At 55.1% G+C, this 15537-nt stretch overlaps 1 protein-coding gene across 3 annotated transcripts; it reads right to left on the bottom strand.

Moving 5' to 3' along the window:
- Positions 1-251: 251 nt before the first annotated feature.
- PHOSPHO1 (phosphoethanolamine/phosphocholine phosphatase 1) lies at positions 252-8529 on the bottom strand. Of its 3 annotated transcripts, none has more exons than XM_070395247.1 (5): positions 8466-8529; positions 7104-7219; positions 6481-6579; positions 3805-3931; positions 252-1968 (listed from the first exon to the last, which is right to left on the bottom strand). In XM_070395247.1, exon 5 carries the CDS (start codon positions 1959-1961, stop codon positions 1089-1091), a length of 873 nt encoding a protein of 290 aa, XP_070251348.1. In that variant the 5' UTR covers positions 1962-1968; positions 3805-3931; positions 6481-6579; positions 7104-7219; positions 8466-8529; the 3' UTR covers positions 252-1088. The 3 variants fall into 3 exon arrangements, with proteins under 3 accessions (XP_070251348.1, XP_070251350.1, XP_070251349.1); XM_070395249.1 differs by having other exon boundaries at positions 252-1847; positions 3805-3913; XM_070395248.1 differs by lacking the exon at positions 3805-3931.
- Positions 8530-15537: the final 7008 nt, after the last annotated feature.

The following is a 15537-nucleotide window of genomic DNA, read 5'->3' as shown; positions in this document are numbered from 1 at the left end:
ACCAACAGTCTGTCTCACATCTCCTCCTCCTTCATTACATGCCCTCTATACTGGAGCCCCTGGTGCCCTCTGCAGATGGCCGCACCGTTCTTTTGCCTGCTGTGTATTCAGCCTTGGTGCCTCAAGCTGGGCCCTCCGCGAAAAGTGGGGACCAATCCCTCACATAAGTGGGGCTCCCTAAGAGCAGAGACCACCTTACCCTCACCCTCACCCTCACCCCTCCGATGGCAGCACCAGAGATCTATCGACTCTTCCCCCTTCACCTGCTTTAATAGCTCTAAAACACCAAAGAGGAGGGCCTTGGGTTTCGCTGGCTCTGCTTTAAAACATCATGGCTTTCTGTTCCATAGGAGAGGAGGGGGCCGCAGAGGGCCCAGCCCACGGGGGTGACTTTGGTTGTCCCTGGTCTTGTTGCATAGACGAGGCTGGGGTATGAGAAGACACCGAGGCACCGCTGCGAGGTTCCTGGCTGGTCCGACCCAAGCCAGACAGTGTGCTACCTCGTTCCACCACCAGGAGGCGACTGTTCCGTCTGGCTTTTCTTCCTTTGGGATTGCTGGCAGGATGGGCGGGGAAGGAAGGCAAGAAAAGGGATGTAGTGTGGCATCGCGGTAGGTGAAGCGAAATCTAGGCCTGGGACTGTAGGCGGAAAGCTTCCTCTCTCCGCGGGGAGTCGGTGCAGGATTCCTCCTTGACCTAAGCCTGGGAGAGGGGAAGTTACACCTGGGCAGCAGTTAAAGTTCTCTCGCCTACAAGGGAACCTCTTCCTCCCAGTTCAGAGGACGAGCTTTTAGGAAACGCTGCTGCCTTCCCAGAAATGCGCATCACCCGGGTTGGGCCCCGTCCAGAATTGAACTGTTGGCGGTGGCTCTGAGGGGGGCGGCCGCGCTGGTTTAGCTGCATGGATCATTCGGATTGGCTCTGAACTCCCTCCTTCAGCCCCCGCATGGACGGGCCTGGAATCCTAGAAATTCCACACCAAAGGGGGACAGACCAAAGCGAAAGGGAAAGGAAGTTAAAAAACTAGACTGTCTTTCCCGATCTCCGTTCCTCACTCCTGGTCGGGGCGCCCCCTGCAGGCCGCCGTCTCAGCACGCCTTCAGCACCTGCTGCAGATGGAGGCGCACGTCGTGGGCGGTCTCCCAGGGCACCACGGTGGCGCGGAACGAGCTGGGCTCGGCCTTCTGCGCCTCCTGGATCAGGCGGTGCATGGGGTAGCCGCGGCGCGGGAAGGCCACGTCGCCGCCGGCCAGCAGCCCCATGGGGCAGAAGTCATTGGCGCCGTCGCCCACGTAGAACAGGCGCTCGAAGTGCACGCCGTCCTGGGCCCGCTCGCGCAGGTAGTCGCTGAGCACCTTGTGCTTGCACATGTTGCTGGGGCACCGCGCGCAGCTGTGCGCGTGGAAGGGCCGCAGCGCCAGCAGCCCCCGCGCGTCGGGCCCCGACGGGTTGCTGAGGATGCGGCGGAACAGGCCCAGGTGGCCGGCGGCGCGCAGCGCGCTCTCCACGCCGAAGGTGTTGGCGTCCGAGATGAGAATCACCTCGAAGCAGGCTCCCTGCTTGGCCACGAACTGCAGCAGGTCGCCCATGCCCGGGGACAGGGGGATGGCCTCGTAGACGGCGCGCAGGTCCCGCGGCCGCACGCCCTGCTCGCCCAGGTACTTGAAGACCCGCTGCATGTACTCGTTGTAGAAGCCCTCGCGGTAGGTGGCGCGCAGGCTCTCCGGCAGCCGCTGGCCCGGCGCGGCGCGCACGATCGAGTCGTCGCTGTTTTCGTCCACGATGGTCTCGTCAAAATCAAAGGTCAGGAGGAAGCGCGGCGCGCCCTGCACCGCCATCCCGCCGTCCTGGGAGCAGGGGGAGGAAGAGCAGCAGGAGGAGGGAGCAAGCGAGAGCGGGCGCGGCGGGCGCCGACCCGGGAGAGGCTGGTTAGCAGGCCGCGGCCAGAGGCGCTGGCACATCCAAGACCTGAGGAGGACCCAAGGCTGGTTAAGCCGGGGGAGCACCCAACGCCGCGGCTCCCACCCTGGCTCCCTGCCCGCCCCCCGGGCACCTCTCAGTTCACCACGCTGGGATTTATCCTCATAGGACCAGCCTCCTCCTGAGCCCGAGGGCTTCCTTGGCACCTCTTTCTGCTACTCTCATCCGGGGCCATTGGGACTTAACGTGGGGCAGCGGAAAAGAGGGGACACCCTTTGGGGACGTTTCTGGACTAGACTTTCTAGAAACTTCTGACCCCAGTTGTTGGGATGGATAGAGGGAGGGTGGAGGGGACTCCACTCCTTTCTTCCCTAACAAAGGGCCAGGGAAACCACCCATTCACTCAAAGGGAACTGCCTCCACCATCCCCTCTGGGCCGATGGCTGTGGACGGTGGTGGGCCATAAGGAGCTTGTCTCCAGGGCAGGCTAGTTGACACTATGCAAAGCACTGGACATGAGCGCCAGACCTCAGGCCTGGAGAGTAGGTGCTGGGCCTCGGCACAGGCCAGGGAGCTGGGTTTGAGCTCAGAATAACCAGCTGGGTAGAGGCTCAAGGCCCAGGGAGGCTCTCTGGGAGCCGCTTCCAGCCAGATGGCTCTGGGCAGGGGTCCAGGGATGGACTCAGCTTTTCCAGGGAGTTTTAGGGGCCTGTGCTGACAGCTCATCACTAGTCACTTGCCAATTCCCCGGAAGGACCGTATCAGCGGGTGGGGTTCGTGCCAGAGTCCGAAGCGAGCGAGCAGCAGAAGCAATGGGGCTTGGGGAGGTAGGAGCCTCCCGCGCCAGGCCACGGCATACCTGAGGCAGGTGAGGGAGAGGAAAGAGAGCAGCAGTGGCTAAAAAGGTGAAGAAGGTAGTGGGGACGTGGGGGACGGTAGGAGGCAGCGGTGGGGAAAGAGGGGACTAGGAGGACGTAATGATGGGGGAGCGTGGAGACAGACTGGACGGGAAGACAGAGTGGGGGTGAGGAGCTCCAGGAAGTGGAGACATTGGAGAGAATGGAGCCAACAGGGCAAGTGTGAGGGCACAAAGAAAGGCAAGCAAACGGAGGCAGAAGCCCTCGGCAGCCAGTCCCTGCCACCTCTGCCTGCCAACAGCTGGATGGATGGAGGGGCAGGGTGAGCAAGTCATGCAAAGCTCACTACGTACTACACTGCCTCCCTTCCCCCCTTCCAGCCTCCACCCAATTAGTCCAGACTCCCTCTTTCTGGTGTCTTCCAAACTCCCTCATATTTCTGTGATGTTTATGGCCTGGCATACCTTGTGAAACAGCAGTCCAGCCTCCTAACTTCAGAGCTGGGATTTGAACCTGGCCTTCTGCCTCCCTAACGTAACTGTCCTTTGGACCTCATCCTAGACCAGTGGTTCTCAACCTTCCTAATTCGCGACCCTTTAATACAGTTCCTCATGTTGTGGTGACCCCCAATTTCATTGTTACAAATTGAACATAATTAAAGCGTAGTTATTAATCACAAAAACAATATGTAATTATATATGTGTTTTCTGATGGTCTTAGACGACCCCTGTGAAAAAGGGTCGTTCAACCCCCAAAGGGGTCGCGACCCACAGGTTGAGAACCGCTGCCCTAGAGTCACCCACTGGTCTCAGCACCATCCACCTGGGAGTCTCCGTGGCCCAGGCTCTCTGAAGTTGAGGATGTAAAGCATTAGGACCCTCACCTGGGATGGAAGCTTCTAGGGATTAGAGGCCCAGTAGAGGTGAGGGCAAGCCTAAAAGGGGCTAGATAGGGTCCCTGCCACCGCAGGATGGAAACATGCAAGTTGAGGCCTTACCCTAAGAGACCTCTAGAGGGACCCACTTACCCTAGACAGGCATCGGAGGCCAGCAACCGGAAAACACCCGCTCATTGTTGGTGCACCACCCCAGCACCACCTGTAGGGACTGCTGGGCTCTAGCCGTCGTCCAGAGCTCCTGACAACCACACAAGGTCTGTTGGAGGGCGCCCAGTCAGCTGGCTGTGTTCCCACCACTGATGCTACCAGGCCTTATCCCCCTGCTGGGCCCCAGAAACCACTCCCAGGAGCTCAGTAAAAACAACCCCTCAGCTGGGCAGTGCTTGCAGAGCACAAAGCCCTTGTTAGGCATCCTCTTAGCGATCCACTAGGATGCTGGAGAGGTTATAGAGCAGGGGAGGGCAAACTTTTTGACTCGAGGGCCACAATGGGTTCTTAAACTGGACCGGAGGGCCGGAACAAAAGCATGGATGGAGTGTTTGTGTGAACTAATATAAATTCAAAGTAAACATCATTACATAAAAGGGTATGGTCTTTTTTTTTTTTTTTTTTTAGTTTTATTCATTTCAAACGGGCCGGATCCGGCCCTCGGGCCGTAGTTTGCCCACAGCTGTTATAGAGGATAGAGTTGGAGACCCAGAGAGGGGAACTGACTTGCTCAAAGGTCACCACTGTAAATGGCGGACAGATTCAAAACCAGATCTGAGCCCTCACTGGTTAGAGAATCAGCACTCCACACCAAAGGGTCGAGGGTTCGATTCACGGTCAAGGGCATGCACCTGGGTTGCAGGCTCCATCCCTGGCCCTGGGCAGAGCGAGGGTGGGAGGCAGCAGATTATGTCTGTCTCTCTCTCCCTCCCTCCCTTCCACACTCTAAAAAAAAAGAATCAATGGGAGAAATATCCTCAGGTGAGGATTATCAACAGCACCAAAAAACAGATCTGACTCTGAGACCAGTGCTTTTTTTCTCTAGTATAATCATTGTCCCTCTCTGTGTACGGTACAACATAGTTTACAGATCACCTTCACTCATATTCTCTCCCTGCTCATCAGTTTCATGAATTCAGCAGATGAGAAAGGCTCAGAGAAGTGAAATAACTTGCCGTGGCCTTGCTGTTCCCGAGGGCAGACCCTGGATCATGAGCACCTGGCCACAGCCTTGCCTGCCCTATCCTCGAAAGGGTAGGGGAAGGTGATCAGGCTCATTGTACCACAGCTGGGGCGCAGAGACCCCCTGGCACCACAGGTGATCTGGGACTGGAGAGTCAGATTGACATTTCTGCTGGACTTTGCTATGTGGCTTTGGGGGCAGGCCTTTACCAATGCGGCTATAAAGGACACCACCTACGGCTCCCAGTGCCCTTCTCTACCCCTGACCCACCCACCCCTGGCCCCCTCCACCCTGGGGTTGAATAAGAGACCAGAGGCATCTGGGACAGATCTGGAAAGACATTGAGAGCCAGGAAGACTAGACTAAAGGAGCAAAGGTCTGGCTGGCTGCTGCCCCCTGGTGGTGACAATGAGTGACACTGGAAACTCCTCTGACTGTCAAGGTGACACTCTCCCCAGACCAGTAGTCGGCAAACTCATTAGTCAACAGAGCCAAATATCAACAGTACAACAATTGAAATTTCTTTTGATAGCCAAATTTTGTAAACTTAAACTATATAGGTAGGTACATTGTTAGTAACTTAATTAGGGTACTCCTAAGGCTTAGGAAGAGCCACACTCAAGGGGCCAAAGAGCCGCATGTGGCTCGTGAGCCGCAGTTTGCCGACCACAACCCCAGACCATCCCAGGATAGCAGGGAGAAGCTATTTCCCCCCAAGACACAGACTGGGACATCCCAGGAGCAGGGGTCCGGTCAGAGGGAGGGTCCCCATCCCTCTCCACTAGACCACACATGCATGAAACCCTTTCGGTCAAGAAGGGATGTGGGTATCAGCCTTTCTCTAAGAACTTTTATTTTATTTTTTTAAAATATATTTTTATTGATTTTTTACAGAGAGGTAGGGAGAGAAATAGAGAGTTAGAAACATCGATGAGAGAGAAACATCGATCAGCTGCCTCCTGCACAGCTCCCACTGGGGATGTGCCCGCAACCCAAGTACATGCCCTTGACCGGAATCGAACCCGGGACCCTTCAGTCCGCAGGCCGACGCTCTATCCACTGAGCCAAACCGGTTTTGGCATTCTCTAAGAACTTTTAATCTAGGAATTGGGAGAGGCAGTGGGCAAAAGAGGGAGGGGGTTGGGAGAGGAGACAAGGTGGAGGAGATGATGGGAGAGAAGGGGAGGGAGGTACAGGGACAAGGAATTGACAGGTTTTGGAGGGTGGGAGGGCTCTCCTAGGCCTTATCTGGAGGGAGTTCCAGCTTCCAGAATCCCGGCTAATACTTTTCTCCCATAGAAAAGGGTCTCCTTACTTTGCCTTCATTTCTTTATCTTTTTCTAGCTTGGTGGAGCATGCTACTGATCTAATCATCCTCAAAACTAGTTTCTTATAGCAAAAGACAGTTACTTTTTTTGCATATACTAATAATAGTATTTAGGGAAATCGGTTAAAAATGTATTATTTTTGTCCTTGTTTCTTTCAGTCCCCATAGCAGAAAGCCAGGCATCCCGGGTTTCTTCCCCTGGAAACGGAGAAAGCCACACTGTGACCCCCCACCCCTAGCCGGGCCCCACAGTAGTCAGCAGGGCCCCACTGCAGTCTGGTTCCCGTGATGTCCACAAATGACTCACCTCCAGAGCAGTTTTGTCCTGAATGATCAAATCATTTTGTGTCGTCCAACAGAGTTCCTCAAATAAAAGGGGCAGGGATCTCGGAGCTTCTCCGGCAGGCTAGAGCAGAGAGGAGAGAAGGGTTTCTTTGTGATGACAGGAAGTCCATAACTAGTCCCAGCTAAAAGTGGTGCCTGGCCCTAGCTGATTTGGTTCAGTGGATAGAGCGTTGGCCTGCGGACTGAAGGGTCCCGGGTTCGATTCCCATCAAGGATGCAGGAGGCAGCCAATCAATGTTTCTCTCTCATCACTGAAGTTTCTATCTCTCCCCCTCTCCCTTCCTCGCTATGGAGCCCTGACCTGTTTGGCTCAGTGGATGGAGGATCGGCCTACAGACTAAGGGGTCCCGGGTCTGGTTCTGGTCAAGGGCATGAACCTTGGTTGCGGGCACGTCCCCGGTAGGGGGTGTGCAGGAGGCAGCTGATTGATGTTTCTAGCTCTCTGTCCCTCTCCCTTCCTCTCCGTGGAAAATCAATAAAATATATTTTTTTAAAAATGGAGCCCTAGCTGGTTTGGCTTAGTGGATAGAGCGTTTGCCTGCAGACCTAAGGGTCCCGGGTTCGATTCCTCTCAAAGACACATACCTTGGTTGCAGGCTCCTCCCTGGCACCCTGGTCGGGGCTTGTGCAGGAGGCAACCAGTCGACGTGTTCCTCTCACATCGATATTTCTCTCTGTCTTTCCATCTCTCTTCCACTCTCCTTAAAAACCAATGGAGAAGTAGCCTCAGGCGAGGATTAACAACAGAAAAGATCAGGTCTCCCTGTATCAATCACTAGAAATCAGATTCAGGCACTAGGCTGGGATTTTCCTCCCCCAGACAGCACTCCCCACCTCACTGCCACCAGCAGCAAATGGGGAAAAACAGAGGCCAAAAGGGGTCAAGCTAACATCTGGGGCCACACAGAATCAGAATCAGGATTGGAACTCAGGGTCTCTGGTGCCACTTGCATTTAAAATTGCCGGATTTAAAACTGTCAGGCCCTAGCCGGTTTGGCTCAGTGGATGGAGCACAGGCCCGGGGACCCAAGGTTCCCACTTGGATTCTGGTCAAGGGCACGTGCCTCAGTTGCACGTGTGGGAGGCAACCAATCAGTGTGTCTCTTTCACATCGATGTTTCTCTCACTCTCTCCCCCTCCCACTGTCTAAAAATCCTTGGGTGAGGATGAACAACAACAAAATCGCAGCCTGATGCCGGGCTAGTGTGGCTCAGTGGTTGAGCGCAGACCCATGCACCAAAAGATCACTGGTTAGATTCCTGTGCAGGGCACATGCCTGGGTTGTCGCTGGATCCCCAGTAGGGGGCGTGCAGAAGGCAGCCGATAGATGATGTTTCTCATTGATGTTTCTATTTATCCCTCTCCCTTCCTCTCTAAAAATCAATAAAAATCACATATATTAAAATTGCAGCCAGAGCTTCCCTTGTTGCCCTGGAGCCCCCCTTGGACTAGGAGCTTCCTGCCCTAACTGGCTGCAGGCGGTGACCCGGGCCCTGGTGCCAGTGAAGAAGCGGGACCTGGAATCACCTCTGGGCTTGCCCTGCGGGAGGGGATCCTCCTTGGGCAGGGAGGTGGCAGCTGCCGGGTGGAATGGGGGGGGAGAGATATTTTTAGAGGTGGCTGCAAGGCAGGCACTCTGGCACCCCCCCAGCTGGCGGGCTTTTCCCTCCAATGCGGGGCGGAGGGTGCGCAGCTCAGGGAGCTGAGGGGGCTAGCGGGTGGCGGGGAGCAAGGGGGCACCGATTCTTTCGCTTTGACCGAGTCGGGACGGCGGATACACCCGGGCATCACAGCACGTTCCTGGGGCAGGAGGCAGGGGGACGCTTTCCTCTGTTCCAGGGGCTCCCCCACTGACACACGCGTGCAGGAGCGCCCTCAAACTCTACACAGCCCCCACTCCGCCCTCGGACCCCAGCCCTCCCCGACCGCGGGGAACCCAGGACTCACGTGCGGAGCGGCGGCGGCGGAAGTCTGTCCCGGCTGAGTTTGAAGCGCAGAGAGTGGAGAGAGGGGCTCGCGGAGGTATTGGGGCGCAGGATGGAGCGGGGGGTGCGTGCGGGAGCTGGAGGGGACGCGGTGTCTCATCCACCCTCGGGTTTCTGGGCTGCGGCTCACGAGCGCCTCCGGTCCGGAGGGGCCGTGGGTGATGTGCGTCTGGGCCGTCCCCTCCACCTGCCTTCCATCCCCCCCGCCCGGGCCGCCGCGCGTCCCCTTTAAATGCCCGGGAGCCGGAGCCCGAGCTGCGCTGGCTCTGCGGCTGCCGCAGCGCCCGGGCCACCGCAGTCCCCGCACGTCACAAGCGGCGGTCCAATCACAGCGGCGCCGGCGCACGTGAGAAGGGGCGGGCCACGCCCCGCGGCTGCCCCGGAGGCTCCGGGAGCGCCCGCTCGGGTGGGATTGGGTGCCGCCGGGAAGGGTAGGGACGTGGGTGGGGGCACCCTCGTGGGAGTGGACGCACGGTCCTGCGTAAGTCCCGCCCCCATGCCCTGGGGTGCCAAGGCTGCGGGCTTGCTGCTCCGCCCAGGGCCGTGATCCCGGAGATGTGCAGGGATGCACCCCCACCTCCAGCTCCGCGGCTCCCGTGTTCCTCTCCCACGTGCGCGCAGCGAGGGGCCCTCTGCCCCCAGGCGGAGTCACGGCGCCCCATCCCGGCCCCGGGGACCCTTCCCCGGCTGCAGGTTACGGAGCGGGGGGCCTGCGGACCGAATCGTGTGCCCTTTGCCAGCGCTGTTGCAACCGAAATACCCACCTTCTTTGCTTCCTCGGAGTCTGCTCCCAGCCACCTCCCCCCACCGCCTGCTGCCCTCCCAGCCGGGTGGCGAGGGGTGAAGATCCTGTTTCGAGAGGAAAGAGGTGAAGCTTCTATTTATTGCGAACGTACTGCGAACAGGGCACTGGACTTGGTCGCCGCACTCGTGGCTGAACGTTCACAACACTCGGGAGAAATCTTTGCCTGCGTTCAAGTCCGTGCACACCTGACTCATGGGGTCACAAAGGGGCTGTGTGAGTGGGTGGCACGCAGGTGCCCCAAGCCCAGTTCCACCGTCAGTCCTCCCTCCATCTCCCCTGCTCCGCTCCTCGAAGACAGCCAGCAAAGTTAAAGGCCCCAAGCGATCTGAAAGCCATGGGGCTGGAAACCAGAGGAAGGGAGGGTCTGCAGGGAGTTACCCTAATCTCCGTGCCAGGGGCGGGGGGCGACGGCCATGAACAGGGCACATGTGTGTCATATTTCTGTTGCTGGAAAGGGTACCTGGCCCTGAGCGGGTCTGCCTAGGGCCAGACGGTCGTGTGTGGGTTCTTGACTTCGCGCAGGAAACATTTCTTAGCACGAGTCTGGGTGACTCTAGACGACAGTCATTAAAGCTGGGGGCAGCGAAACAAGGAAGGCTGGGAAATGGTTCTAGGCTGGTCTGCGCTGACTCACCAAAAAGAGAAAAGGGGGCCTTGGGGGACAAGTTTGGGGGGTTATCATGGGATGAACTGCCACTGCCCATTGCAGCCCTGATTGCAAGGCTGCTGGGACTATTAGAGTTTAATAGATGCATGCCTGCGGGGGGGGGGAGGGGGGGGGGCGGGGGAGGAGGAAGGTGCTGGCTGCCCCTGGAAGGTAGAGCTCGAGGCAAGACCTTCTTTTTGAGGGGTTTTAAAGGCTGGGCGTTCAGGGAAGGTCTTAGGGAGCATCTCTATAGAATGGTCACCAGCTTTATGCCGATGTACTAAAATGAGGCTCATTCTCTTAACTTCATCTGTCCTTGGGTGTGGTTGGCAGTAGCGCTACTTGGATTTCTGCCGTCTCCTCTGGGTTTAGGGAAGATAGGATTTACTAATCTGTCTCATTTCCACACACACACAAAGGGGAACAAGTGCTTTAAAGGTGCCAACCTGATCCTTCAAACCCTTGACAGCAACTCCAGGGTCCCAGCCGCTGAAACACTTGCTGGTTCATTTCCTCTCAGCCCTGTCTTTACCCCTCACCCTTGCCTCCAGCTCCCAGTACACCCTGCTCACTCCCGGGGACCACCCTCTTCAGAACTTGCCTGTCCCGTTTGCTGGTGTAGCCCAGCCTCGACATCATCTCTTGCCCAGTTATCTCACGGCTCCTTTTAGTGCACACGTCATGTGTGTGCTGCCAGAGCACATGGTGGGTGCTATACATACGGTATTTTCCCATGTATCAACTCATGTAATCCTCACATCCTATGACCTGGGTGAAGGCACAGAGAATTGAGGTGACAGGGTCACCCCGCGGGTAAATGACAGAGCTGGGCTTCCAACCTGGTTGCCTTCACTGTTACCTACACCATCCCTCACATTCAATGTCACCCCTACTAGGGTGTAAGCAACACGAGGGTGGAGTGCATGTTTTATTTATTTATTTTTAAATTAAAAATTTTTTTAAATTCATTTCAGAGAGGAAGGGAGGAGAGAGAGAGAGATAGAAATATCAGTGATAAGAGAGAATCACTGGGGATTGAGCCCACAACCCAGGCATGGGTCCTGACAGGGAATCAAACCATGACCTCCTGGTTCATAGGTTGACACTCAACCACTGAACCATGCTGGCCAGGCTTATTGATTTTTAGAGAGAGAGGAAGGGAGAGGGAAAGAGAAAGATGGATGTGAGAGCAGAACATCGAATCGGAAACTTCTCGGTGCATGGGACGACGTGCAACCATCACACCGGCCGAGGTGTTTTATTTATTCATGTCCTCCTAGTCCCTGGCATATAGACCCTGCACACAGCAGGTCTTGGATATTTGTTGTTGAATAATAATAATAATAAAAAATCTGCTGCTTTCCATTTTATCTTCACTCTAATGAATCACTCCAATACCATTCCCGTTTTACAACAGGGAAATGAGATTCAGATCAAATGACTTGCCCAGGGTCATCCCCCCCCCCCCCCCACTAGATTCAAATGCTGACGCTTGGATGCAATTAGCAGCCATTTTCACCTTGTTTCCAAAGTCACTGATGGGGTGGGGTACCGGTGGGCCCATGACTGTGTTGCCACCCATGGTGAGTGAGTTCTTACTGCTCAACTCTGCCTCCAGCGATGGGAACACTGAAGTCCTGAGGAACTGTGGGGAAAGGCTTCTGTGGGAGAACCCCCAGTTCTCTCAGGACACAATCCTATCTGTGCCGCGCCAGCACGGCCAAGGGTGAACCTGAGGAGGGGACGTGAAGGATTAAAGAAGACAGACAAAGAGACTACAGCTGGGGCTCGGTGGATCTCCCATGCCTGGATGAGGACACAGAAGACCCAGCCTGCAAGCAGATGCTTTATTTGATTTTAAAAAACATATTTTATTGATTTTTTACAGAGAGGAAGGGAAAGGGATAGAGAGTTAGAAACATCGATCAGCTTTCTCCTGCACACTCCTACCGGAATCGATCCTGGGACCCTTCAGTCCCCAGGCCAATGCTCTATCCACTGAGCCAAACCAGTTAGGGCAGATGCTTTATTTTATAGTCTGATTAAAACAAGGGTAGATCAGCATGTATACAAAGGTTCTTGTTTTGGCAACACTTGCTGCACCTCCCACAGCCCATTAGCTACTTAGGAAGGAATTAGGGAGGGCTACAAGGTCAGGCTTAATTATGCAAGGAGAGCTCTGCCCTCCAGGCTGGGACTGGACTGTGGCCCTGCCCCAGGTCTGCGCTTGACCCTGGCCACTCCCTACCCCTATCTATCGTCACATGTCCCCCTTCCACTGGGCCAGTGAGGAAGTTGAATGATCAGCCACACGCCTAAAGATGGGGACAGAAGTGGGGTGGGGATCCCACCTCCACCCCATCCCAGCCCCCAGCAGGCGGAGGCCTTTGCCTAGCGCTCAGGCTGCCGATGTCTACTCCTGTGGGGGTCACTTTAGGACTCAGGTCAGTCACTCTGGCAGGGAGCTGTGACAGGGACAGGAATTCCTTTCGAACCCTGACTCGGGCAGCCAGGGATGGGGCTCTCCGGCTGGTCTTCACAGAAGGTGTGACTCTGGTTCAAGGTTTGGGTTAGAGCCAGGGAGGCCAGGGACCCAGGAATGTGGTGGCTCTTGCCCTCCGATCCGCTTGGTAGTGATGGGCAGGGCAAGGGTGAGAGGGAGGGGCAGGTCTGCACACATCTGTCCACTGGAGGAAGGACCAACCGGGTGCCCAGCACACAGTCCCCACAGCAACCCTAGCGGGTGGGTCTTGGTGTTTCTGTTTTTACAAGTGAGAAAGCGGAAGCTTGGGGACGTTGAGAAAGCAGCTTGCCCAAGGGCGCTGTGTAGCAAGTGGCAGTCAGCCCAGATGTTGAAGTCTCCACTTCTGTCTGCAGAAGACAAAGGGCCTTCGGTGACCTGGTGGCTGGTGTGGGTAGGCCCAGTGGAGAAGGCCACGGGGTGCGGTGGGGTGGGGTCTGCTTTGAGGGAGTTCTGCAAGGTCTGCTGTAGGGTGCTCTGGGTGTAAGGCATTGTGTGGAGACCAAGGCTGAACAGATCCCTTTCCAGGTCCCTGTCTCCTTCCTAGACTGCAGTCACTAACACGGGTGGAGCACCTCCTGAGTGCCCGCCCAGCAATGTTCCAAAAGGCTCCGCTCTCTTCCTTCTCAGTAATCCTGCGATCCATTAGTTCTCCCATTTTACAGATGAGAATAATGAGGCACAAGGTGGCAATGTGATTGGTCCAAGATCTCAGAGCTAGGAAGTTGCAGAGCTCCTTCCCCCAGCCCTTTTTTCATCGTTTTTTTTTTCCACACCTATGGTTTTAACCAGATCATCACATGGCCTGCCTTTGAAATGTCCAGATTTTTTTTTAATCCAAAATATGTTTATTGGGATGGTTCCCCACTCATCTTGAGTCAGAGTGCTTTTAGTGCTGCTTCCCCCTGAAGGAGCATCTTCTGTAAGCCTTGCTTTCCCCCTGTAGGGCTCACACAGGACAGTGGGGACAACATCACCTGCATCTTTCCCTCCCTGCTGTCCCCAGTCCCAGCCCTGTCCCATACAACAGACTTCCGTGGCCGTAGCTGTTAAAGAGAAAACCACAGGCCCCAAAATGACCTCATACTGGACCTAATCGCAGTTCCAACCTTTCCCAGAAATGTAATTGTCACCAGCCAGTCTGGAATTTCCTGGACAGGCGCCAGGAAGGTAATCTGTCACCTGGGTCCCCTCCGCCCCCCACAGAAAGAAGAGGCAATCCGCAGGACGAGAACCCTTCCCTTTCTCTTCCCCACAAGAAAAAGAGGTTCCAACCAGAAGATAATCCTTTCTCTTCTTTTGCTAAAACAGCGGTTCTCAACCGGTGGGTCTCGACCCCTTTAGGGGTCGAATGACCCTATCACAGGGGTCGCCTAAGACCATCGGAAAACACATGTATAATTACATATTGTTTTTGTGATTCATCACTATGCTTCAATTATGTTCAATTTGTAACCATGAAAATACATCCTGCATATCAGATATTTACATTACGATTCATCGCAGTAGCAACATTACAGTGATGAAGTAGCAACGACAATAATTTTATGGTTGGGGGTCACCACAACATGAGGAACTGTATTAGAGGGTCGCGGCATTAGGAAGGTTGAGAACCACTTTGCTAAAAGTTCCCTTGCCCCACCCTTCTTCTTGTAAACCTTCCGTCTGTACAACGCCTGGGAGTGCCCTTCTAGTTGCTAGGTGGGAAGCTGCCTGCTTCATGAATCAGCTAGAAAGCCAATTAGACGTTCAAAAATGTACTTGGGTGAATTTTGTTTTTGAACAGAGCTGTCCACTGTTCTCCCTCACCACGCGGCAGGGATGAGGAGTAACAGGGCAGAGGGAAGGGGACAGAGAAGAGAAATGAGCAAATAAACAAACCAACCCCTTTCTGCAGGCACAAGTGAAGTAGAGAAGGCAAGTCCTTTCTCTCTTTCCAACCCACTTGCTGGGCTATTCTCTCTCGTTTGGCTTCTGAGTGTCCAAAGAATTAAAAAAGAGCCTGGCCCGGCCTGCGTGGCTCAGGGCTTGAGCATCGGCCTGTGAACCAAGAGGTCTCTGGTTCCGTTCCGGCCAGGGCACATGCCTGGGTTGAGGGCTCAATCCCCAGTAGGGGACGTGCAGGGGCAGCCGATCAATGATTCTCTCTCATCATTGATGTTTCTATCTCTCCTTCTCCCTTCCCCTCTGAAATCAATAAAAATATATTAAAAACAAAACCAAAACAAAGCCTGGAGGCCTTGTTCCAAAGAAGAGAAGAACGCTGAGTTCTCACAGTAAAAAGCACATTCTTTGAGAAGAATCAGACTTGCACTCTTACCCTCTGGGTGACCAGCGATCTGGATAATGGATGCCAGGTGGTCTGGATACCTAAACCTGCTTTCCTTCGTCCTTCATCGGGGTAACCAGAGGGGCACCTGGAGAGGTGATGGAAATCCAGGCACTGACAGGACTGAAAAGCTAAAAAATTAAAATTTCCAGTTAAAACAAGAACAGAATCCTGTCCTCGTGCCTCAACCCGCTCGATGTTAGTAATTCAGCAGCTTGACGGTAGTGACTCCATTTTGTTTCTTCCCTCTGTTCCTCAGGAGGCCTCTCCTGCGGCACAGCTATTCAGAGGCTTGAAATCTGCCACTCCGGTTCCGTCGTCTTTGCAAATGTCACAGGAAAGAGAACAGGGCGAGTTAGTCTCTGCCTGCCACGGATCGTATCCCTGGTTACTTCTCTGACTGCACCTCACAGCCCGCTCCTGCTCACCTGCTGTGTGCTGTGTGTCAGACACCGTGACCTGCTCTGTCCACAGCACTTCCCACTCCACCCGTGGCCTCTCTGAGCTCAGGGTTAAGCTCATACATCACCTCCAAAGGAAATTTGTCCTGCGCGCCCCCGCCCCATATCAGAACCTCCCATGACACATGTGCCTGCACAGTGCCCTGTATTTCTTCTGGGTGGTTGCTATCTGTTTTCCATCAGGCTGTCAGCTCCGAGGGAATAGGGGCCACAGTGGGTTTACTCCCATGGTAACCCCAGCACCTAGCACAGGCCTTGACCTAGAATAGCTG

This window comes from Myotis yumanensis, unplaced genomic scaffold (assembly GCF_028538775.1).
Source record: "Myotis yumanensis isolate MYYU_CA2020_CCGP unplaced genomic scaffold, mMyoYum1.0.hap1 SCAF_16, whole genome shotgun sequence".
Taxonomy (NCBI): domain Eukaryota; kingdom Metazoa; phylum Chordata; class Mammalia; order Chiroptera; family Vespertilionidae; genus Myotis; species Myotis yumanensis.
Note: the sequence above shows the minus strand (reverse complement) of the source record. Positions and strands in the feature narration are given on the sequence as shown.

Coding starts and splice junctions, on each gene's coding strand:
- PHOSPHO1 (XM_070395247.1), bottom strand. CDS start 1,961: ATGTGCCAGCGCCTCTGGCCGCGGCCTGCTAACCAGCCTCTCCCGGGT.